This window comes from Oreochromis aureus, linkage group 8 (genome assembly GCF_013358895.1).
Source record: "Oreochromis aureus strain Israel breed Guangdong linkage group 8, ZZ_aureus, whole genome shotgun sequence".
Lineage (NCBI taxonomy): Eukaryota > Metazoa > Chordata > Actinopteri > Cichliformes > Cichlidae > Oreochromis > Oreochromis aureus.
The window spans coordinates 2,406,530-2,430,249 of NC_052949.1; the positions used below are offsets into that span (position 1 = coordinate 2,406,530).

General features: G+C 43.7%; 1 protein-coding gene across 1 annotated transcript in view; it reads right to left on the reverse strand.

The window, feature by feature from the left end:
- The window catches only part of grid1b (glutamate receptor, ionotropic, delta 1b), a 578,917-nt gene that overhangs the window by 94,335 nt on the left and 460,862 nt on the right, over positions 1-23,720 (reverse strand). Inside the window, exon 5 of the mRNA XM_039616223.1 lies at positions 745-798. Coding sequence (XP_039472157.1) covers positions 745-798 — 54 coding nt within the window. The remainder of the gene's footprint in view (positions 1-744; positions 799-23,720) is intronic.

Sequence of the window (23,720 nt, forward strand, 5' to 3'; positions counted from 1 at the left end):
ATTCAAACTGGTTATCAGAGGGAAAGTTTGATATTTAAGGGCCTCACAGCTAACATTAACCGGTTTAACCAGCTGTTGTGTAGCCGGCTCTGGTAAGCTGTCTGGAGACGGGAGGGTCACATGTCTATTCTGCTGGCAGTAAGTAAACTTGACAATATCGGGATTAAATGAGCGTGTTCGTGTGTTATAGTCAGCTTCAAACCAGCTGCCAAAAAAGCCTAAATAAGTATTTGAAAAGCTAAAAACTAAATTCTAAAACTGAAAAAAACACCAAAACAAATGTAATCGATGAAAATAAAAAAAATATTAAGGGATACTTGAAATAGTTGAAAAGGCTAATTGATTGACAGCTGTCATCTTATTTCTATTCTTGGACTCTACTAGAGTAGCTTTGCATGATTCCCTGCTTTAGTCTCTTGATCCATGCGGTGTCTGAAACAAGCCGTCTTAGTTTAGTTTAAGGCCATTTTACCTTTAAGCTATCTTACTCCTGATTGGCTGCCTCTTGTAAACAAAACAATGAACAATGTAATTTACTCCAATCTAAACTAGTCTGAAAACTGACCTATATCTAATGATTGGACCTCATCTATCAGAAGCACGAGTTCACATTTCCTCAGGGCCCCATTGATTCTGCACTGTTCCACAGCACCAGGAGTCGGGAACGATGGACTTCCTCCCATCAGAAGTTCACTGATGGAGAAACTTTGTGTCACATGCTCTGAATGTCTCAGTGTGACTTACCTCGTTGACGAACACCCAGTGACTGTCTTTGGAGGCCAGATTTGTTTCCACTGCCTGCAGACACACAGAGACACAGAGACGAGGGGTTAATAACGAGGACGGCCCAAAGCCGATTTAATCACGCGCCGCTTCTCAGAGGCTGACGCAGCATTTTATCACACTTCAGGTTCATCAGCCAGATCTTCCAGTGTGGCCTCCGAGGAGCAGCTGCTGTACCGACACCACAGCTGCCTCGTCTGCCTTTGTTCTCGCCCGTGTCACTGCGGCGTGCACGTTTGAAAAGTTCAAGTCAGCCTCCTCCTCTTCCTCCTCCGCTGTCACGGCTCGTCCTGCCAAAATGTCGAGCAACAGAGGCTTTTGAGAGAGTGAGTGGTTTGCACTTATCAAAGCCCCCGGAGCTCGGCCGGTCCTCTGCCACCATGTGATAATCCTAATAACACGCAGCATCCTACAGAGGATGGCCAGCCTCGCAGCTGATAGCACAAAGTGGAGCAGAGCTCAGTCCTGCAGGTCAGCCTGGACCAGCTGTACACAGAGGAAGCTGCTAATAATGCAAACACCCCCAAAATATAACAGAACTGTGGACTTATCTCAAATAATGACGAGATATCATGAAGAAGAAGTAAAATCACTGTAAAACACCCATAATACTCATCGCCTCATGATTCACAGATTTAAAAATAAACCTTTATTCTCCCTGAGTGACCCTTAATTCTGACATTTACACTTGGCTCCACCCGAGATGGTTAAATAGCAAACCCTGTATTGTCTCAGAGGTGAAAGGTTGATGGAGGCAGGGATGTGTTTGAGTGTGTGCCCACACGGCGCCGCACGCCAGCATATGGTCTGACTGCAGAGCCGTGTGGGTGTTGTTCTGCCTTCTGGCTCCATGTTTAGAAGCAGCATATTTAAACCAACAATCTCACAGAGTCGTTATCTAATGATCGAAATTATATGAAGTAAAAAGTAATATTTCATAGTGATGATAAAAGAACGAGAGGAAACATCTGGTCTGAAGTATGACTGAACACACGTGCAGTGCGTCTCGACCCATCCGAAAAATGTGATCGTGCTACTGAATGAAAAATGAAATGAGAACATTCCTGGTTTATTATTTTTATTTATGCTTCGTAACAAATATCAAAGTTTGTTTGCCACAGAAAAACTGCTGCTGTATCCTGATAAAGGTTTGAGTGTTTATCTGCGTAGGTCTTCAGTCCAGCTCATGCTAGTCCTGAGAAGAACTGGACTTCTTTAAGTTTCACCGCTCATCCAATCAGCTTCTTCAGTTCTAAAACAAAACATGGAGAGTCCGAGGTATTCAGCCTCTCGTGGGGGTTGTCCTCTGAAGCCATCTATGTCCACTGAATGCCTACCAGTGACCAGACCTGGTGGCTTACGACACCAGCGATCAGCCACTGAATCCCTCCCCAGGAGCTTCAGCCTGAACAAGTCTAGTTGCCTCCTGTAGAGACTGTAGAGGTGTTCACATCTCAGTGGAGAGCAGCTGTCAAAAAGTTGCGTGTTTCATTACACACCAAGTGTGTTGCAAAAAACAGCACGAAGTTCACATTTTTTTGAGATGCAAAAATCATAAAAATAGAAATCGTGAGCTTCTGCAGAAAACATTGAAAAAAATGAAGTCGATATCAAACGATGATGAGATGGTGCTGATGTTTCTAAACAAGATCAATAAGAAATATTGGGTTCATCCAATCATCAGGAGAAGATATCAGGAGGGAGAACTTCCTGGTTTGATCCAGAAGTTTAAGCTTTCATACATATTTCAGGATGTCAGGTTGAGCTCTTGTGGGCAGAATTAGAACCACATCCGAGGAGGCAGAGGAATCATTTCAGAGAGCCCACTGACCCGGAGTAGCATCTAGCTGTGTGTCTGAGGTAAAACACTATTATTTTATTATTTCCATATGATTGTATATTCAGTACGCTTTGAGCTACAGTGCACTTGTTGCTACATGCAGTGGTCTTATTGGTCAGATCTGTTTATTTGCCTTTGAAACATTGGAAAAACGCCACAAAATCATCTAGCAGAATTGTGCACTCGATGCGAAGGGTCGAGTCCGAAAAAGTCTGGTGTGTAATGGCCCTCTTGGCTAAGCTGGTTGGCAGGGACCACCAAACACCTTTCAAGCACTTTTCAGAGGATAGCCCACAGCTAGCTAGCAGTAAACAGCTAGCTAATTTTTCAGCCATTCAAAAGATATGTTGCTAAAAAATCATATATCTCATTAAATGCCACAAAGAGCACAGAAGATTATCATTTTAAATAGATCTAGATACAAATTTTTATCATGTCAAAAATAAAGACGTTACCTTGCAAACACACTATGCTAATGCTAATGTCTGCATGTAGCATTCTAAAAGCCTGTACCTGACTGCAGTGGTGATTCACTGATATCACCTGCTGCCTGAAGCCGTTTCAGACCTTTTTCACGTGTCACATCAGGTAAGGCTAATTTCATTTCCAGTGGCTCCGTTCCAAGAAGCTAACCGTCAGGCATGATGATGAGCCAGCATGCCTGAAACTAGCTCACCTGAATGGGGAACGGTGCCAAACCTGCCTGCTGTTCAAAGGCTGTGCGTGCTGGATTCCTGTCATAGCTCCGAGCTACACCTGAATACAACAGAGCCATTGCTCATTCATCATTAGCATTTTACAGACATCCTCTAATGAGCAGGACCAAACCTCGTGACAGATTATAACAAAACCAAACTGTGTCCAGTCCTGACTTTGGGAAAAAAAATACCTGAGACGAGGCATTTGAAACAGGTTATATATATATATTATTCACATTAAGGCAGTGGAACGCAGCCAGGAAGCTGGTGGAGTCAGAAGAAAAGTCTGTGTTTGGGATATTACTGAGTGCATTCACTTCACACACACACTAAACAAGAGTATTCCCACACAGCGTTCGTGTCACGTCTTTGCCCTCTGTCCTCGGGGCTCGGACTGACAGATGTTTTCTAACAGGTTCCACATTCGGCTTCCAGATCAACAAACGCAGACACACTCGTGAAGCTCCACACAAGCAACAACCTCGAGGATAAACAGCTCGTGAACTGCATGTCCACAGAGCTAACATGCACATACGTTTTTAGAAAGAAGTGTTTTTCCCACATTTTATTTGTGCACATCTGCTATGAGCAGATACACCAGTCAGCTGCACGATTCATGTGCAGAGCGAATGAGGCTGATCGTCATGTGACAACGCAGCGTTCTGCCCTTCATGTGGCATACATCTCATTGCATCCCACCCACCTTAAAGACTTATGACCAAACAATGAATGAGAAGTCAATACTGATGCTCTGTGAAGTGATGGAAACCAGTCTGTTTGTGTACATGATGTCAGGTTAACCTATAGCAAAGGCCACAGCACCTGTTCTCATAACACACTTCACATCTCCCACTTGGAGATGTCACCATAACCTTTAGTGGACCTGGATAGAGTGCGAGCGTTCTCACGCACGCCTCGATCGCCTCCGTCCTCCTATCCGACTCCGTTCTTCCTCGCTGGTGTTATTTAGATTCTGCCTCTGGGTCCTTACTTCCTGCTCGGTCATTAAAATGCAGCCCGCATTGCCCTCTGGTTTATTTTCTGCTACTGTGGGCACAGAAATTGGTTATCAACAACAATTACCCATCAACCCTGAAGGTAAAAACATGTATATTGTAGCTTTTAATGATGAGTGTGGGTGAAGAGGGGAGCTTGCAGAAACACGATGAAGCAAAGGCTGAAAAGAAAATAAGAGAATAAAAATGTATGGAGTGGAATTAATTCACGGTATAAGAACTGGCAGAACATGCTGACCTTGTTATTCCCGACAGACTCGCCGTGCACCGTTCATATAATTGCATTATCTAAAATATTTCTTACATCAATCTAGTTAATTTTTAAGAGCCGTCTTTGGTGAGTTTGGCTGCCGTTCAGATGTGATAAATTTATGCTTTTAACTCACGGCGAACGTCTCAGAATCGACAGCTGAATCAAACAACATGGAGGCTGCGAGTCTAACCAATCAGAGACGAGTTTCAAAATTCAAGCTGCGTTCGAGAGGGTTTTTCAATCCACACTCACATTCTACCATTAAAGTTTCTCAGCATCCTTGAGACCAAATAATTGGCTTTTCTATGTTTCTTTACTCATAAAACATTTGTGAAAGCTATTTTTGGGATTTCTTTTTTCTGTCTGGCTGCCAGAAGCCATCTTCTTCCTGTTTTTGGCAGGTTGCTGCACATCTTGGCGCAAACCTCCAGCACCAACTGTAGATCGCTGGAACAGTGTCGTCGGCAAAGTGTGCCTCGCCACAACACACGAACGAAGACTGATGCTAAGCCTTAAAAACACAGACCCATGATGGCGTCTTCAAGTGTTTAAAACCTGCACAAAGCTGCTGTGTTTGATCCTAAAAAGAAAATCAAACAGAGTTGGATTTTTCTTTCTTTCTGTCACTTAAAATATTTCCCGTCTCACGGATGCTCGGATGGAGGATGATCATATTGTAGCATTGTGGATAATGAGTCCAGTGAAATTACAGTGAGCCAAAAGCTCAGTTTCACACTGTTTTTTTTCTATTCTTGACGTCAAAAGCCAATCAGATTAAAGCTGTTTAAGGGCCTCGCCCCTCGATAGGCTCTTTAGACCAGCAGGACAAATACAACAAAATAAAATGATACGACCGAGACAGAAACTGTGGTATTTTGTAAATATAATAATAAACCCAAATTCACTGTGTAATTGTGTAACTTTATTAGCAGCGTCCTCCTGAAAATGCACCAACAACATTGAGAGTAACATCCTCCTCTCTGCCCCTTAATGCTGTCTGGTCGCTATGGTAACGTGTAAATATTTCTTTCAAAATAAGACACAACTACAACACGGAAAAGACCCAGGGAAACCGAGTGAACGATAAAAACCCTGAAAATCATAAATTTCACACCTGAGCCTCAACTCTCACGGCCCGGTACCAAACCACTCACAGACCGGTACCGGACCGCTGATATAGAACGACCTACTCTTTTACAAACGTTAGTACAGGCGCACTGTGTGGCCACACATTTTATATACCTGTGGTAAAAACACCTGGATGTGTTGTCTATAACTCGTATTTCCACCGTCTGAATGTTCATTTGTGTCGTGGTCAAAAACAAGCGTCCGATGGCGCTCGTGTCCCACCACGAACTGACTCAGCTGGTAGTTTAGGGATCGATGACTATCAAGAGACCTGCCATCATGTCAGTCAAGCTATTTCAGGCCACAGGCCCAAAACGGTGACAGACTGTCGCCATTTTTTGGGCACTCGGGGGGGGGAAGCGACACTGTTTTGATCGTGAATATTTCCTGGAAGGTCAGAACGGTTAAGCAGCGACGCACGAGCCTCCGCCTGCTCGCTCCGTCTCATCCCTCTCGCTGTGCTGTCTGATGAGGTTACATCGTGACCTCGACCCATCGTGCCGCAGCAGTCGGCCCGGGGGGACGGTACAGGGGGATGACGATGATGAAGGCTGACTCACATGACTGACAGCTACACAAATGTGCGAGAAGCTCAGTGCGACTGAGAGCAGAGAGGCAGACGACACGCTGAGGAAATCATACAGACACGAGGCCCGGGGAGCAGATCTGTGGCTGTAAACAAAGCGTCCTCTTGACTTTAGACAGTTAGCCTTTTTTCTCCTTCGTCTCATACGTGACATCACACGGGTCAGGACTTTTGATCACTTCGTCTGTGTGAGGAACGAAGGCAGTCGCTGCAGGAGCATCCGCTGCAGTAACAAACTGAAATACTGACTGACATCCAAAAGCATCAGTTCAGAACTGCATTCAAAGGGAACAGTTGTACTGTGCTAACCTAAACTCCAGGTTTGAAACACAGACACACCTGCAGGCTTAACCCTTTAACCATGACTTTAAAGCACCCAACATACAGTACGAGACACAAGTTAGGATAATCCAACTGCCGAGCTCGCTGCTAATCATCATCAGTGTCCAACGAGCCAACAGGGATACGCACAGTCATGGATCAGAAGACTTTTTAACCCCTTTGACACACAAGGTCTTGAATAAGATAAGAACAGATAGATCTTTATTGTCACTGTAACCAGAACAATGAAACACAGTTTGGCCTCACTCCACTGGCAGCATGTAGGTCGAATAACCAGAACCCAACATATCCTTAAGATCTCATAGTTCCCTGTTGTCCCTGAACCTGGTAAAAGCCCCCGCCCCCCCGTGACCGTTTAGCTTTAGCTCATGTTGGATGTTGACAGGCTAAAGTTGCAGGATGGTCACAGCAGCTGGCAGTTTGGTAGTTTTTAGTTTGTTTAAGTTTTGTGGAGTTGTCTCTCGCCACTCTACAGCTGACTGCTGTATGGATGCTTGCATCTTTTTGCATCACTCCTAGAGCGGTGCTTCTGCTTTTATTCAGTAGTCGAAAGCATAAAGTCAGATGGGAAACATGTCAAGAGAGAGAAAAGCTAGATATAACAGGACTGCAGTGTAAATGTGTTCTGTGGTTTTGACAGCAGCTGGTTTCTGATACCCAGGATCAGCACAATCACTTCTGCTTAGTTATCAGTGTTTAACAGTTTCTGTACAGACTAAACAAATCATGCAAGAGCAGTTTTACTCATTACTAAATCATCTTCTTCTTTTTTCCATAGGTTCATAAAACTCCACAGAGAAGACTTTTCAGACTTTACTGAAGTTTTTTCTTTATATTTTAGAAATATTCACAGTCGGCTGCAAGAAGAGAAAAAGCTCGACCTCGGTAAACCATCACTGGCTCTTCAAGATTACCCCAATCTTGCCAAATGTGATATCCATGTGCTCAGCTAATGTTTATTCATTTTAATCTTATACGGTTGTTATTTAAAGGTTTATTTTTGCATTATGATGTTATATTGTATCAGCTATATTACCTGTTACACTTTTTGAAGGCAGTCAAATTAAAACTGACCAAACCACGCAACTCTGAGCGGTCTCAGAGGTAACTCGCCTGAGTTTGAATTGGCCCAGCACACCTCTGAGCAGGTATACCAACGTCCAGTGGAGACCAGTTAAGAGGAATAAATAACCAAATAAATAAATATTGTATCAACAGCCTGCAGCCAGTTCTGTACCGAGGAGCCAGCACAACAATCTTCTGTTGTTGAAAGATTGTGTTTGAATCTGTTTTCACTTTCCATCATGCAGAGCAACATTTATATTTAACGCACTTCAGTGAAGAGTCCTCTGACCCTCTGAACAAATAACTTTTAGAGCCACTCTCCGACTCGTTAAGAAAAACGACAAACATTCAGTTTTTATTTGCAGGTTTGACACCGGCGTGTTATTACCAAGCACAAACCCTTCCAAGTTTGCTTTAGATTATAAGCCACACCGTCAGTGGCGCTGTGAGGTTGGCAGGCTAATTAAAGAAGCCGCTCGGCAGCCAAAGATCGTTAGGATTACAGCGAGGCTTTTTCTCCGGCTGACGCGTCGCCTCCCAAAGACGCCACGTCGGCACAGATTAAACCGTCTTCTCCGGGTTTAAAAACGCCTGCCGTAAACTGATTTTACTGAAGAGACAAATTAAACCATTATCAAGAAAACCAAGAGATCCTGCACAGCCAACAGATATAACAGGCGTGGTTAACGTTACACACAAAGAGTCTGCAGTGCTCGACATATTATTAAGAAGTACTGCAGTTTTTTGGGAGGGTTTCTTTGGCCGCAGATCAAAAATGCTGCTGATAAATATTCAGACACAGAAACAACAATAAGAGCCTGAAGGCTCAGAGAGAATGAAGACAGCGTGGAGTTGGAATAGCAGTATTTTTCCCTCCACAGCGGCCGGTCCAACTATTCGTTAAAATCCACCAGCAGCACCTCGACCTTACAAGGTGCTAATGACGTATCGATCGGGAGAGCAGATATACATGGAAGCTGTGAAACAGAATCAAGGTTACTCTGCTAAATATCGAGTGACGAAGCGCTTCTAGGTAAAGACGGTTGTTTATTTTTGGCCGCTAACTTGTCGTGTTTCTGAATGTTGAAGAACAAGAAGCTGCTCTCCTCCATGAAATGTGCTACTGTACTAGAAGTAAATGTGGGTGTCATTACATAATGCAGCACCCAAGAGCTAATTGCATATTTCCTACTAACAAGTCTGTGTGCGTGTGTGTGTGTGTGTGTGTGTTATGCCTCTGTGCCACAGGACTATTTAAAACACCGAAGGGCCACACTGTTGTGCTGGATGACATTTCCTTCATTACTGTGGAGTTAATTAATCTGTCACTGGAAAAAAATACAAAATTCTCTCCTATTTGCTGAAAATAAGTATTTTTGCAGGCTTCATTTTCAGAAACTGTGAATTTGTGAGGTGTTTTAAAGGCCTAGGCAAAACACCAACAGGCTCGGAGCTGGTGTCTTCACAGAATTTGCTGACAGTGAGAAAAATACTGAAAACAACATGAACTTCCCAGTTCTTGAGTTTGGATTTAGCTCAAACAGCTCATCTAGGAGTTGTTGGGGAGGGAACCTGGTCAGACGCATAAACCACCTCAAACAGCTGTTTATAGTGAGGCTCATCTACTGGGTCAGAAGGAACCAGCTGAGGAGGTTCAGGCCTCATGGAAACCTGCTGTGTGAGTTTTTCAGGCATGAGAGGAGATCCTTGGGGATGATCCAGCACATGTGAGATTACTCCTGGATGACACAGATGGAGGCAGAGGGTCTGGACAGGAAGTTCTCAGTTTGGACTGTGATAACTAATTAAACGTGGATGGCTGGATGGATCCAACATGCTGAGTTGTTAGAAATGCTCCTGCTTTATATCTGAAGCCAGCAGCAGAGCTCAGGGGATGCGAGTGGTCCAGTGCAGCGGGGATTAGGGAGTTAGCTGGTTTATATTTCGCTCCACTGCCTCGCAGCCTCTCTCCTTCTCTCTCTATGGGTTTAATATCCCTGACAGCAAACATTAATGGGTGGTGGGAGCAGCGGGAAGCAGGGCCATTACACTCGAGACAGGATGCTTTTAACACCATGTTAATGTAAAAGACTCAGATCAGCCTTGTGTGGATGGACCTCCGTGTGGGACATCCCCCCAGGACTCTAGAAGTGGAGGGGAAAAAGATTCCCGTCAAAGCACAAAATTGAGTTGTTGCTCCAATATGATGGAGATGCAAATGGAAAACCGAGTGAAACAGCTGTCCGGTCCTTTATGGTCGGTTTCTTATCGACTCTCTTTCAATCTTCCAAAAGAAAAAAGAAAAGTTTTTGAGGGAAGCTTTGAAGAGCAAAGACGACTTAAAGCTCAAGGCGGACTGAAGAACAGAGACAATATTTAGTTTGAAATTAATACCAGAGAACATCTCCACACTGAAACGAAGAACAAAGAACATCCGCGGTCGACTCAAGAAGGCAGACTGACGGCGCTGTGTTTCGCTTCAGATCAAAGGTGTGTCGGCGTAGTGCGGGGGCTGATCCACGCCGATCCGGAGACGGAGGTGCTGAACCAGAGGGAGTGCTCAGTGTGCACGTTACTCTACGTTCCAACCCTTACTCAGCACAGATAAAGCCGGGCTCAGTCACACGTGTTCCTCAGTTACTGTGCCCACGCTGTGAGCAGTGTGTGTGTGTGTGTGTGTGTAACGAGAATCAGCTTTGCGAAACATGAAAACCCTCTTCAGGTTGGAATGAAAAGCAGAGGATATCATCAATCTTCGATCTTTGTCTGCTTGACATCACAGAGCTGATGAAGATGAAGCCTCGCAGTGTTGTTGACATTCAGTCCCTGATGTGGATGGTACTCTGCCGTGACATCAGGCTCGTTATCCGTCTCTATTTCTGTACCACAGTGTCCTTTACATTCAGTTTACAGACTAACAAGCATCAGGAAGGCGCACGACAACAAACACAAAGTAAACCCGTCCACTGCAGCCAGCAGCGACGCTGCTGCACCTGCACTACAACAAAGCACACAAACACTTTCTCCAATTTCATTTGAACACATAGGATGCAGACGCCCACAATCCAGGGTGTCACTGTACTTAAGGGAGCTCTGCTTTTAACAGCAATGTCATGACCTCTGTCCATCCAGGCCGCTGAGACTCCCAGACTGACTGCAGGTTGAGTTGATTGTGTCAGCGCTCCTCCCGCTCGCTTCGTCGGTGTACGGGGAAAAAACGTCCGACTCGCCGTCCTTCTGAGTGTTAAAGCCCACGAGAGTAGCGCTAAAAGCAGCTCTTCACAACGTGAGAGTTCAAGAAGAAAGCTGAGAACGAGGAGGTTTCATGTTTTTGGTTTTGGGAGATGATGTTTAAAAAGTCAAGATGGTGTCAGTTCACCGAGAACACTAAAAAAATAGACACCACTCACGTCAGGCAGCATCTCCTTCACGGCTGCGAGAGCTCTGCTGCCTCGTCGGCACAAACGCTGTGAGGCTGACGGGTCTGCAGAGGTGAGTGGAAGCATCAGCACTGGTATGAAGCTCCAAACGTGCAACAATCAGTGCAAAGATGCAGGCCTCAGAAGGCTGTTTCTGCTATTTCAGCTCATACGTTACAGAAATAATTCAGTTGGAACTGATCTGATTTGAATACTTATTATAACTCCTGGCCAGTTTATTTAAATTTACTACTTGAATAATTAAGCGCTCGCTGTCGTGGATATTTCCTACAGGTATTTGCCTGCTGATGGATCGTCTAAACTGCAAACCTTAAATACCCCATCTATGCTAAATCACTTCATGGTTGGACCGGGGAGGTACGTGGTCTCAAAGGCCAAGTGCAAATACATCCAAGACGAATTCAAGAGGGACTGAAATCTGATTGCTCAATCCGCATCAAGAGGAGCTTTAAATGCCTTTTAGCCTGATTTTGAAAAGGTCCATTTCTCTGTGATGGATATGTAATGCTTTTTCCCCTTCTGAGTATAGCTACATCATTCAGCAGGCCTGTGGATATACAGGCTGTGTTCTGAGATAACAGCAGCTGGATTTTCTGTGAAATCATCAGCACCTTTCTCTTTAGCTGCAGACAGAAAAGCAGCGTGTCCGTGTTCCCAGAGACCTGTGTTTTATCGTATTATGTCTTTAGCTGTGCTTTTATGTGTCCTTGTGAGGTTATTTATGTCTGTAAAGCTCTTATGCTGTTACAAATTTCACCTTGAAGACCAGAAACGTTACTGTGTTACATATTATGTTGAGGGACCCTCGTTCCTCCAGGTAAAATACGGCACATTAACCCTCCCATAACCCAAACCCAACCTTCCCGTCATCCTCTTGTCCCAAGAAGAACAACACTGAGCTGACCGATGTTGAGGGAAATGCTGTGGTTGGTTCAAGTCTTCCTCTTGATATGCAATTATAACCATTTTTTGGAACCAACCAGTAGGGTTCCTGCCTGTGGAAAGAGAGGTCCAAAGGCGGGGACCTCCTGTTTGGACCTCCAGTTTCGATTATCCCAAGTCAGCTGACATAATCTCTCCATCGTGTCCTGGTGTTTTCTGGGGTCTCCTCGTAGTTGGCCGTGCCCAAAGCACCTCCCTTTGGAGGCATCAAGGAACTATGTGAGTCCGATGCTTGAACCAGCTCCTTTCACTGCCTTGCATTTAAATGTTTGAACATCTCGGCCTCAGGCCAGACATCCTCACAAACCCAACCCTGGGTTTGGTGCTTGAGAAAAGAGTTCTAGAAACTATCTTCACCCTCAATTCTTCCAAAAATGGACGGTACTTCCTCCAACAGAACTAAAAAAGATTCCTCTCGTACAAAAGAAGCTCAGAAAGAAAGCAGAAAAACAAGGATTTTGACTTTTTGTGTCTCTAATGAAACAATCTTGAATAAATGAAAATGCCTCAATGTCTCACAGTTTAACTTGAAAAGCCTGCGAGCTTGGCAGAAGGTGAGAATGAGAGGAAGGTTTTGTGGTCACATAAACAAATGATATCTGTCTGTAAAGTCACATTAATAGTCAGTGTTTATGAATGCTATTTCTCACTGAAACTACAAAAGAAATGAGCTCCTGAATCACACAGAACATCTCATTTATTTGGTCGGACAGACAAATATGACTTTCTCCAACATTTGACACATCTTATCAGAGCTTGTTGCAGCACATAATGATGCTGATATTACAATGAATATTAAACTGATAATTTACTGACTGCAGTGGGCTTCGATGACATGTTTCCCATTTTTTGTGAAGCCTGCAGATAAATTTTTATTCATTACTTCCTTCAAAACATCTTTCAAATAAATGGAGAAATACTAATTTATCATCATCTGCTGTAACAGACGCTACCTTTTCAATTTAAGCTTCGTTGGAAACACAGACAGTGCAAAGCAATTTGATAGTTTCATTACAAGTGCAAACACTTGAGCTCAGAACTGAGTCGCACTGGGCAGTAACTCAATTAGCACTTTTTGTCCACAACATAACCACCTATTTGAGAGGCCTGAGTCACGTTTAAGGAAGACTGAGGAACTTGGCGGACGCGCATGTACTTTAATGTATTAACAGGTAGGTACAGGTAGTCAAACTCCTCCAGAATAGCACATCAGTACATGCCACCCAACAGTCTATGGAGCTTGGAAAGAAAAGAGTCTGGACTTCTTTAAGTTGCTTGAAGACGTTTCACCTGAGAAGCTTCTTCAGTTCTAAGGTCAATTTGTGGAGGGTCCCAGATTGGGAGTGTCCTATGGGAGTGTCCCCCCAAGAGGGACATGGACCTCCTAATGATCCTCTACCTAATCACACGAGCCAAGGTGTGAAACGTCTTCAAGCAACTTAAAGAAGTCCAGACGCTTTTCTTTCCAAGCTCCTTAGACTACGATGACCTGGATGACTGAAACCTTCACAGACATCCCATCAGACAGATTTGCTGTGTCTCCCAGTGTAGTCTGAAGAACATGGAGGAGTTTCCAGGAAACAGGAAGTTACTCTAGGAGACTTGGACAGGGCCAATAGGAATATCTATAGAAGGATGCATAGAGGTGAACAGGCTAGGCAACGGCACCCTGACTGCATACTCTCGACACACGAGGCCGGGCATTGTTGCGCAGCAGGAGGAAGCCAGGACCCAGCACAGAGTCTGACAGCAGGTCCAAGAATTTTATCCCAACACCTAAATGCAGGAAGATCCTGAAGGATGGAGGATTTGAAACCATTGATTGGCAATGTGAATGGTGAGAATGACCTTGCAAAGTCTCAGCTGAAAGTTCAGCTTCACAGTGAATTATTAGTTCATTGTTTGGCCTTCCACTTGTAGTTTTGTTTCTCTTGCAGAGCTCTGAATATTCCTTTAGGAGCTGGTACTGAAGGAAAGCACAAAGAAAAGCGAGAACGACTGTACAGCCACAAAGTGGAAACACGCAACTGCAGTTAAATGATTGTGTTGCTCTACAGCAATAATGTTCAATTTGGAAGGTTATTATGTAAATATCAGTGTCATATATATATATCACTAGTTTGGAAACTAGTGTCACCACATTAAAGTGGAAAAAAGATGACCTTAAATGATGGAGTTTCCACTGTTGCATGTTATTCCGAGCAAAAACAGACTAACCTTTGATCCATCAATCAAAATCAGAATGCTTTATTAATCCCAGAGGAAATTATGCAAGCTCATAACTCATTTTCAAGAACACCTGAAGCTTTACTGGATTTATCCTGCTCAGTCCTGAGGGGTGTGAGCAGCCTGCAAAACTCACTCTGAGACCCGGTTTTAAGCGTTTGCCGCGTAGGCATGGAAACCAGTCATCTCCGCTACCTCGGAAGCTGTTTCGGTCTCCCGCCTCCTCTGCTCTGCTGGAACGGCGCCGAGTACAAGGATTGTTCTGACACCTCGGTGAGCGAAGCAGAGAAAACAGAGGAATGTGAGGATGGATGTAAGACGTGTGCAGATGCGAGGAAATTTATAGATCAAAAAAGAGCAACCTGATGATTAATAGATTCACACTTCACAGTTTAGAGACTGAGGGATTTAATCCATGTGTGAAAAGTGTCAGATTCACTATGAAGTCAAATCCACGATGAGTCATCTGTGAAGGGATGTTGCTGCTGAGCTGTAGAGCTCTATGGGGTCAAACAAGATGTTCCAGAATGTGCGCATCCAATCAGACGCCTCGTCAGCCAACCTCCTGACTCTGCTGTTTCTGAGCTACTTCACTGTGTAGCTGTTGTTCTCAGGACGGGGAGATGATGTGAGTGAGTTCAAGCTCGTCTGATAGCATCTTAGTTCAGATTTTTTTGATATTGGTGCGAACGAGTCATTAAAACAGCTGTTCAGCTGTAGGCGCTGCGAGTAGTGTTGCTCCAGGAAATGAATGTAAGTCATTGTAATGTTTTCTAAAACATGACAGCTGAGCTTTAAATTGCCTGAACTGTGCGTGTCTGCTGAACGGAGGAAAATAAAAACAATATCTGCAAAAATGCGAGCCACTTGGTGTGAGATCCAATTTTTCACCCTGAAACAGGTGAAGAAGACGACATGTAAGGTGGGATATTTCTGCTTTGAACTTGCTTTATAGTTTCACGTCGATGCAAACAAACACACTGCCTGTGGCGGCTTGTTTGATGTCGCGGGGGCTCGGTGTATCTGAGGTGAGAGAACCAACCGACTGACCCGCAGCTCAGAGGTTTTGCCTCTCGGGCTTTAATGTGAACAACAAACCTGTTTCAGTCACCGAGTTCTGCACGCTGCCATCGACCTGTTGGTTTAATAATAGCCTAACCAACAGCTGACGGGGAAGTAACTGAAAGAGTCTTGATGTGTTTGGATTACAACAATCAAAACATGCCAAAAATGACTAAAAATCCACCCGACTGTGTCCCAAATCATACTGTCATTCCAAACTGCGTATCTAGGGACTCCTGTGCAGAGGAATGCTTAGTGAGGCTTTTAGTACGAGCCAACACTTTTGGACACAGCAACCTTTGGCTGAATCTGCTGTTCGGGATAGAGATGCATTGTACCAAGCACGATCCTCCGAATGATTTTTTTTCTGCACAGTGCAATCAAATATACAACCAGCGAGCATAACAGTACTTCCTGTAGTTATCAGGAGATCGTCCACTGTACAGCTACGGTTCTACCATCTGTGCATTCACACATGAACACCAACACCTAAACACCAGCTGGTAACGTAACATTCAACCCTGCGTTTGCCAGGTTTTGTTCTCGACAACCATAATAACTCCTGATCCTACTGATATCTTCAGACAGTCGTTACGTCACAAACAGCTTTATTGGCCAAATGTGTACAGAAACAAGGATGGGCTCTGTTGTTTCTTTACTGTACTTAAACAGAAACACAATACAGTTGGATGTTGGAATGAACTATGGAATAAGTATGGGATGGATAACCAGTTACTATGGGAACGTGACAGTATTATATGGTAATGCTGTAAATTTCACTATTTAAAAAAAACAATGATACCATAAACATGAGGCCTGCATTAAATCTTGATTGACTTCTGTACGGCTCACTTCAGTATCAAATATTGATTAATCTGCCACTGAAAATAGTCACCAATCAAAGCACTGCAAACTCCTCTTTGACTGTTTTTTAGAAAATCATATCCTGGCTCAGGTGTTCTTCAGTAGGAACCAACGGGCTTGGAACCAAGAGCCATGAAAGATTACGTTTTCATGGTGTTTGTCAGTATCATCGTCCCTATTACAGAGTTTTATAGAGTGAACCACCGCGCTGCTCGGTACTACTATGATTACATGAAACCATCGGCTGCTTGATGGAAATTAGAAACTAAAAACTGAAAGTAGTCTTTGGGGACACAAAGCTAAAAGTCAAAACATCACATTGATTAGTTTAACATCACTAATCAATAACACGTCTTCAGGAAGCCGGCCTGCTGTTTGCTGTGGAGCAGCTGAGGGTTAAATGCCATGTAGTGGATGTTCTTACTCATTCACCTGCAGTTGAGATTTTTGGGCCATTCTCAGAAGTCTGCTTCCTAAACTTCTGCCTCTTACAACAAAAAGTGATTAAATTTAATATTCCACCCACTCTGCCTTTGATTATAATACTGATATGAACCCAGCATCACGTGCACGTGTTTCTTCAGACTCACGAGCACGGCGTTGGAATAAGTGATTTTTTGGGGGAAAGTATTTTGTTCTTCTGTATTTAGGATCAATGTGTGAAAGTCAAAGACTTTATTTTTGAATCGTGAGGGAAGAAAAACAACCTTCAGAAATCACTGTGGCTGTCTGATCAAACAGCTCTGAAGCTGATTACTAACAGCTCTGAGATCTGAGACCAAACGTCTTTGTCTTTGGAGCTTTGCCCATAAAAAAAGAAAAAAAAGTCTTGTTTTAAGTGTCGATTTTGAAAGAACTGCAGGCTTCTGTAGTCTGCTGCTGTTCTCAGACTACAAGCTTCAGGCTGCAGAAGCTGCTCCTGTATTCTAACAATGTGAAGGGTAAAGGTCGAGTATTCGATTAATTTTATGACAACTTACCAAATATCAAACTTGGCTGTAGTTAAATTAACAATATACTGTAAAAAACATCTCAAATTGACTGGAATCCTGAATCCTCAGAAACAACTAGATTGTAAAGCAGGCAAATCTTGTGATCTGGCTACATAAATCTGTGATTATCACTATTATTTTTCCTTTACGGGAACAGGAAGTCCTGGGACTGTTCTGGAAGGCTGGCCCTCCACAACAGTCGCAGTTTGTGACTCCGCCCCCACTCAGCACCTTTCACAATACTTCAAGTTAAAGTCTGAAAGTAGCCAGAACGTAACAACCTAGAAACAGACAGGTAGCAGTTCAGTGTTGCCCACAGAGACGACCATGACATGTTTGCACCGTGTAAGAGATGCTCTGTATCTCATTGTACATCTGAATAGTGACAATAAAGGCATTCTATTCTATTCTATTCTATTCTATGAAGGTGAGGTTAGTCAGACTAGCTAGCTTTAGTGCCCTTTTTTAGCTCATACCAGCATGAAACCATGAAAACCAAAGACCTTTCAGTGACTTTGTAGCTGTTTTACAGCTTTGTTGTTCTGTCGAACACGTTACAACTTTCTTTTTCGTGCTCTGTGCAGAACTTTGAGCTGCACGTTTGGTTTAATATCGCTGCTTAAATAAATCCATACAAGGCTTCCTTGATTTTTGCAGACAGGTGTTTGATACTTTGTACCTGAATGACATTTATGGGTTTTTTTCCTCCTGATTAGTGAACAAGAAAAATGTCTGCCATCTGTTCTGTTCATGCTTTCAACTTTTTTTGTCCTCATAAAGTAATTTCTAAAAAGTCAGAGATCCATCGGGACTGAAAGCTTGCAGTGCAGAGTGCCTATATGATGAGACATATGGAGGATAATGATAGCTCTTCTGAACATGCTGTTATTATTTTTATACATTAGATGTTGTGATGGCCTTCAATTGTCCGTTTTCGCTGCTGCAGACGCATGCATGACGATCCTTTCTCTCTCTCTCTCTCTCTGTCTGACAGGACGAGCCGGGCCTCGATCGCCCTCAGCCACTCTCTCATATTTATTTCTGCCTCTCTTCTTCTTTATTGTCCACCGCCGTCACTCATCCCTTGTCCTATTATAACTGCTCGCACCGAGGATGGAGATAGAGATTGAAGAGGGACTGAAGTGTCCCATTTTAAAGAGCAGGTAAAGGTGTGCCGCTGCATGATAATAAGGTCTGGAGAGGGCGATGGCAGTTCATTACATCGTCTGAGGAAGTCTGTGTGTGCATTTGTGTGTGAAAGGAGGCAGATGGAAAAAAAACAGGTTTGTGTGTTATGTAAAGGGATTTAGTTGGTCTGGAGATTGCTTTTTGTCACTGTAACATGAGTGATGGATCATCATTATCCAGTTAGGAGCAGCTAAACTTTAAGAATCTGAGCCAAAATCTAGATAACCCAGCATGTTTGTTAGATTTCTCTCACTACAGTCTTTTCCTGCCACTGCAAACCAAGCCCAAAGTGTCCAGGATGCTAAGGAGCGCTGACTATGGCACAATATGGTCGTTAGCTTTCAAATGTGATTCAGAACGAAGGCAAAAAACACAAAGTCCAAAGGGAAGTACTGAACACATAAAGCTGGGAAACACGCAGGAAGAAGAGAAACAGCAAACACCCTCTCCTTCTTCCTTGAGAGGTGTGATTGGAGCAGAGAGGAGACACCTGGGAGACACAGCCGAACTAAATCAGAACAACGACGGTAAGAACAACATACACAAACATAAAATAACTAGACCCAAAAATCTCACAACATGAACAACAAAAATTAAAGCAACAACCCAGAAACGTCAAACGATACACAAGAAACAACCGAAACATAAAATACACTTAAATCCAAACAGAAACTAAACTTACAAACCACAACAGAAGCTTTCAGAGCACAAGGCTGTCTTTTATGTAAGAATTGAAATGCCTTTATTCACATGGCACTGTCACATTTATCCCTAACAACTCATCAGGGCGTTTTCATAGAGACAATGGCCTCCTCCAGTGCAAACATCTTCTGTTGTAGTTAGGGACCTTCTCGTCTTTAGAAAACAAACGAGTCGTTACAGCAGATTCAGTCATTAATGCTAAACTGGTCGTTCTCTAAGTTTATGCAGCGTTGCAGTGACTGCACTGCAGAGTTTTACTGGGTGTTTGGCTGAAGATGGCTGGGTACCGTTTATCTTATTAAAGGGGTGCTGGGCATTAACGCTGATTAATGGTTCCTCTGGGAAAATCTGACCGAGCACAGCGTAACTCTCAATCACACCCCAGTTTTTATTGTGATATATTTGATCTTTGACCAGTCACCAGGTTTAGTTTTCCGTTGTAGCACATTTTCTCATCATTAGTACAAATGTACCTGCCGGGTAAGCTGCTGTCTTTACAGTCAGTGTAAAGTTTGTGAGCAGTTCCTCTCACAGCGTTGTTCTAATGTGACGTTAACCTTAGACGGTCTCTGGTCATCGCCTGGAAACAGAGCAGGAGAGTCGGAGAGTAATTTGTGGATGGAAGTCGAGTCGGTGTCAGAAACGAACGCTGTTTTTAACCAAGCCTTCATTAGTGAAACTCCAACTTTTTGAGGATTTATAGATGCGTTGTAGCCCATCTTATGAAGCATATGCAAGTCCAGTAATGAAACTTCTAACAAATCAGTTCTGAAACACTGTTTCCCTCAGACACACACAGAAACTGCAGTCTTTCCCCGCCCGCCGCTGCTTCTCTAGAACAGCTTGAGCTCTAATTATCGCGGATTCTAGGAAAATATATAGCAGGTAGTCAAATTGTCAGATGTTTGTGTGAGAGCGTAACATCCGGCACACAGAGACACGGCGTGTTCTTTCTATAGGCGAAGTGAACAGGTTGCATTAGTTTTGCTAATAAATCACCATCCTGCAGAAGAGTAACTGTCAGACTTTTACTGGTCTTACTGGGGTTGGTTGCTTCTGCTCAGTTGGAGAACCACAGCAGTTCTGGGGTGAAATGCAAACTGCCCGTATGAGTTTTAGCTGGCAGCGGGCCACGCATGGCCTGAATGACGTCACGGCGGGCATTCACGGCGGCTCCGGTCGAGCCCAATGGCAGAAAACATTTCAGGAACTGGGCACTGACTGGGAAGTGTGGCATCACTTTCCAATCTGTCTCCCTGCTAGAGAAACTCCCTACAGGACGAGTATTACTCGATCCAGCTGTACGAAAACGGCACATGGAGGCATTCTGGGACTTGTAGGAAATGAGAGAATTTAACATGTCAGTTAGGTCACTCATTTAAGGGAAGAACCTGATAGCAGCTCATTCAACATCCCACATGGAAAAGCTTACAGGACAAGAACCATGAGGCGAAAATTAATGACAACTTCGTCACGTTAGCACGTGGCTAAAACATAAGTTACCCAAAGCATTTCAAACATCACTTAAAAGCGATTACTTTCTGTTTTAATCATGCCTTTAGCCGGTTACATCCAAGTTATATATATGGCGTGCACAGTTTGAGGTGTCACTGGTTCCCTCAGACCTCTTCGGAACGTCGTATTCCAAATTGTCCCGTTTGTTCTCACTGACTGCTACAGCAGCATTCTGACTATTAATCATTTTACTATTACTCAACTCATTGATGATCTGCTTCTCTTTCTGCTAATTATGCTGCAGACATCTGCTGCTAAAAGGAGCAAATTCACCACAATGAGCTTGGATGAACTCCAAACCCAAGTGTCCGTGCTCGCTGCTGCTGGAAAGGAAAAAATTAGGAATAATGAATGTGTTCAAAACCAGTGACATCTTATTTTATATATGGCCACAAAGGACGCGTGACAGGCTAATTAGCACCTGCAGAATGGTGCTTGCTGTACTTCTTAGGTTTGCCACACTGGGGATGAAACTGAACTTGGGCCCAGAAACAAACATGTCAGCAACAAGACACGTTTGCTCTTACATACAACGTCTGATCTGCATGACATTCTCACTCAGATTCTTTAGGTTTAATCGGCTGTTTGGAGTTAAATTGAGCACAAACAGAAACTTATAATTGGAAAAAAAGTCTTTGAAAGTGAACCGATAACTTCTCAGGTTTCACACTTTCCTTCCACTTCACCTGCGTTCTCAGGTTAAATGCTGATGCGTTCAGACTTTAGAACGCGTACAGAGTCAAACTGTGTGTCTTATCCTGAGTGGGTGGCTAGCTGACAGAGTGCACATGGGTAATTACTGTGGAAATAGTTGCTCAGAGTGAAGGATATTTCCATCTCTGACACGTCTCTGACATATCTTAGACTTCGTTTGGATCTTTTTTTCCCTGACTCAACAGTTTGTGTTTACCTTCACTCAGTTTGGAAGAACCTGAACGCAGCGTGACCATCAACCCCGTCCAAAACCGCTGGGACAAACTGGGCAGTCTCTGCAAGTCTTTGTAGCATCAATCAGAGGCGAGGGTGTTCTCGACTTTTACAGATAATTTTAATTAGAGGGGTTGTTCCTCATTACTGAGCAAGTCACAGCTCTCAGGCAGAGAAGTAAGACTTGAAAGAGAAAGTAAAGGGAAAAAGAGTTCTCTCTGGATGAAAGCATGGAATAAAGTGAAATGTCATGCAAGAGACATGGAAACCATTGATATTTTGTATAACCTGAAGGGAGAAGCTCGACCTGTGACACAGAACTGACAACGTATAGAAACAAAACAGCCACTTTGGATCAACCTGGGAGCTTATTGGCCAATTGGGGCACAAATCTTTTTGGGCCAAGATTTTTTGTTGGTCACTGTTTCAAATGCAAATGATATTAAAGCAATATCTGAGAAAATCTGAGTATTCTTTTCACACTGCATGACCTGACATCTAGACCTGGAGTAGTTCTTTTAATTAAACCACAAAGCTGATATATCTCAATTTTACTCATTTCGGTTTACTATAGAGTGAGCTCTTAAGCAAGCAGGTGGCTGGAGCCAGAACTCATCCTTACATCAGTGGGAAACGGTGGAAACGTCTCTGCGAGACATCGCTGCACATTCTTGAGACAACGGAGGTGCTTCTGACGGCAGAAGGGGTTCGACAGGGACTACCAGGTTCAGCTCAGGTGTGTTTCAGGAGCATTTGAGCTTGTATTCTTTGATTTTTAGTCTACAGGTTGCTTTATAGGTTTTATTTTTCAAAATAAAAGTTGTAAATGTTCTGTGAGTGGGACACACACACGCCGGCCCGTTAAAAGTATCCTCTGTGAAACTGATGAACCTGACATCTCTGAATAAAAGGAAGAAGTAATAAATAAAAGAAGTAATCGAGCTGCTGCACAGGTGTCACGCCATGACAGACACACGCCTGTACTGTGTGCACGTCAGTGACCAGCAGCACATTTCCATGCTGCACCCTCGAAACTCGCCGCAGTAAAAAATATACGGCAAAGAAAGTAAACTAACTTGTTGCTGCATAAATTGGACAAGTGAAACTCAAAGTAGATCCTCTTGAATCCAAAACACTCAACCAACACCCCAAAGTCCAATCACAGCCTTAAAGCCACTTTGGCATTCATCAGGCTCGATTTATTCATAGGAGCGCGGCGGCGGCGTGCGAGACAGACAGAGGCGGCGGCAGCGAGGGTCATTACCAAACATCTCAGACAGACATCGCGGAGATCGTTGAAGTTATTGATCTGTCTCCGGGAGCCTCACTACCGCGCGGCCTCGCCCTCCGAAACTCGGGCTTCGATTGGCCGAGGGCGTCCGAGGGCCAGCTGTCATCTCATTTGCATACAGAGTGAGGCGAGCGAGGCGCGTAATGACCACAGAGGGTGGGTCGCCACGGAGGAGCAAATATATACAGACAGAGAATGTTTTTGACCTCAATTATAATATGCAGATGGGACAGTGCTGAAGAAAGACGGAGGCAGAGGAGGATGAGGAGGGAACGAAGAGGGCGGAATTTATGAGCTGGATCACAAAATAAGTTCAGACCTTTAAAAGAAAGACAAGAAAATTCAAAGAAGACTGGGAGGAGGAGAGGTTATACAGTATATGGTATCATCTGAGCAGCACAGATTTAATCTCAGATGTGGAGATGGAGGGATCGAACAACAGCAGCCATGCAGGAGGTGGTGCACAGGTGTGCGAGAAGATCACCTGAAGTCAGCCAAATTTACACATCGTGTAGAATTTTATGAAACTAAGAGAAGAAAAGCATTACCAAGTCTGTTTGATGAAGCAGCTGCTGATATAAGTTAGTGCTGAACTGTCAGTCTTATCATTAGTTGGAGTTGTTGTGCTTTATAATCCATTTTTCAGCTCAGTGTGGATTTAAAATGATTCGAGGCTAAGAATGTTTGAAATATTAAAGTGCACTGATGATTGATGCTTCTGTGTGTGCTGAAAACTGTACAAGCAGGGACAAAAAATTCAAACTTTCAGAGAACTGAATGAACTCATTTGGCATCCCAATAAGAGCTTTGATGGATTTTTTTTCTCCCATTACGGGACCTTGCATGTTTACGCTGCAGAG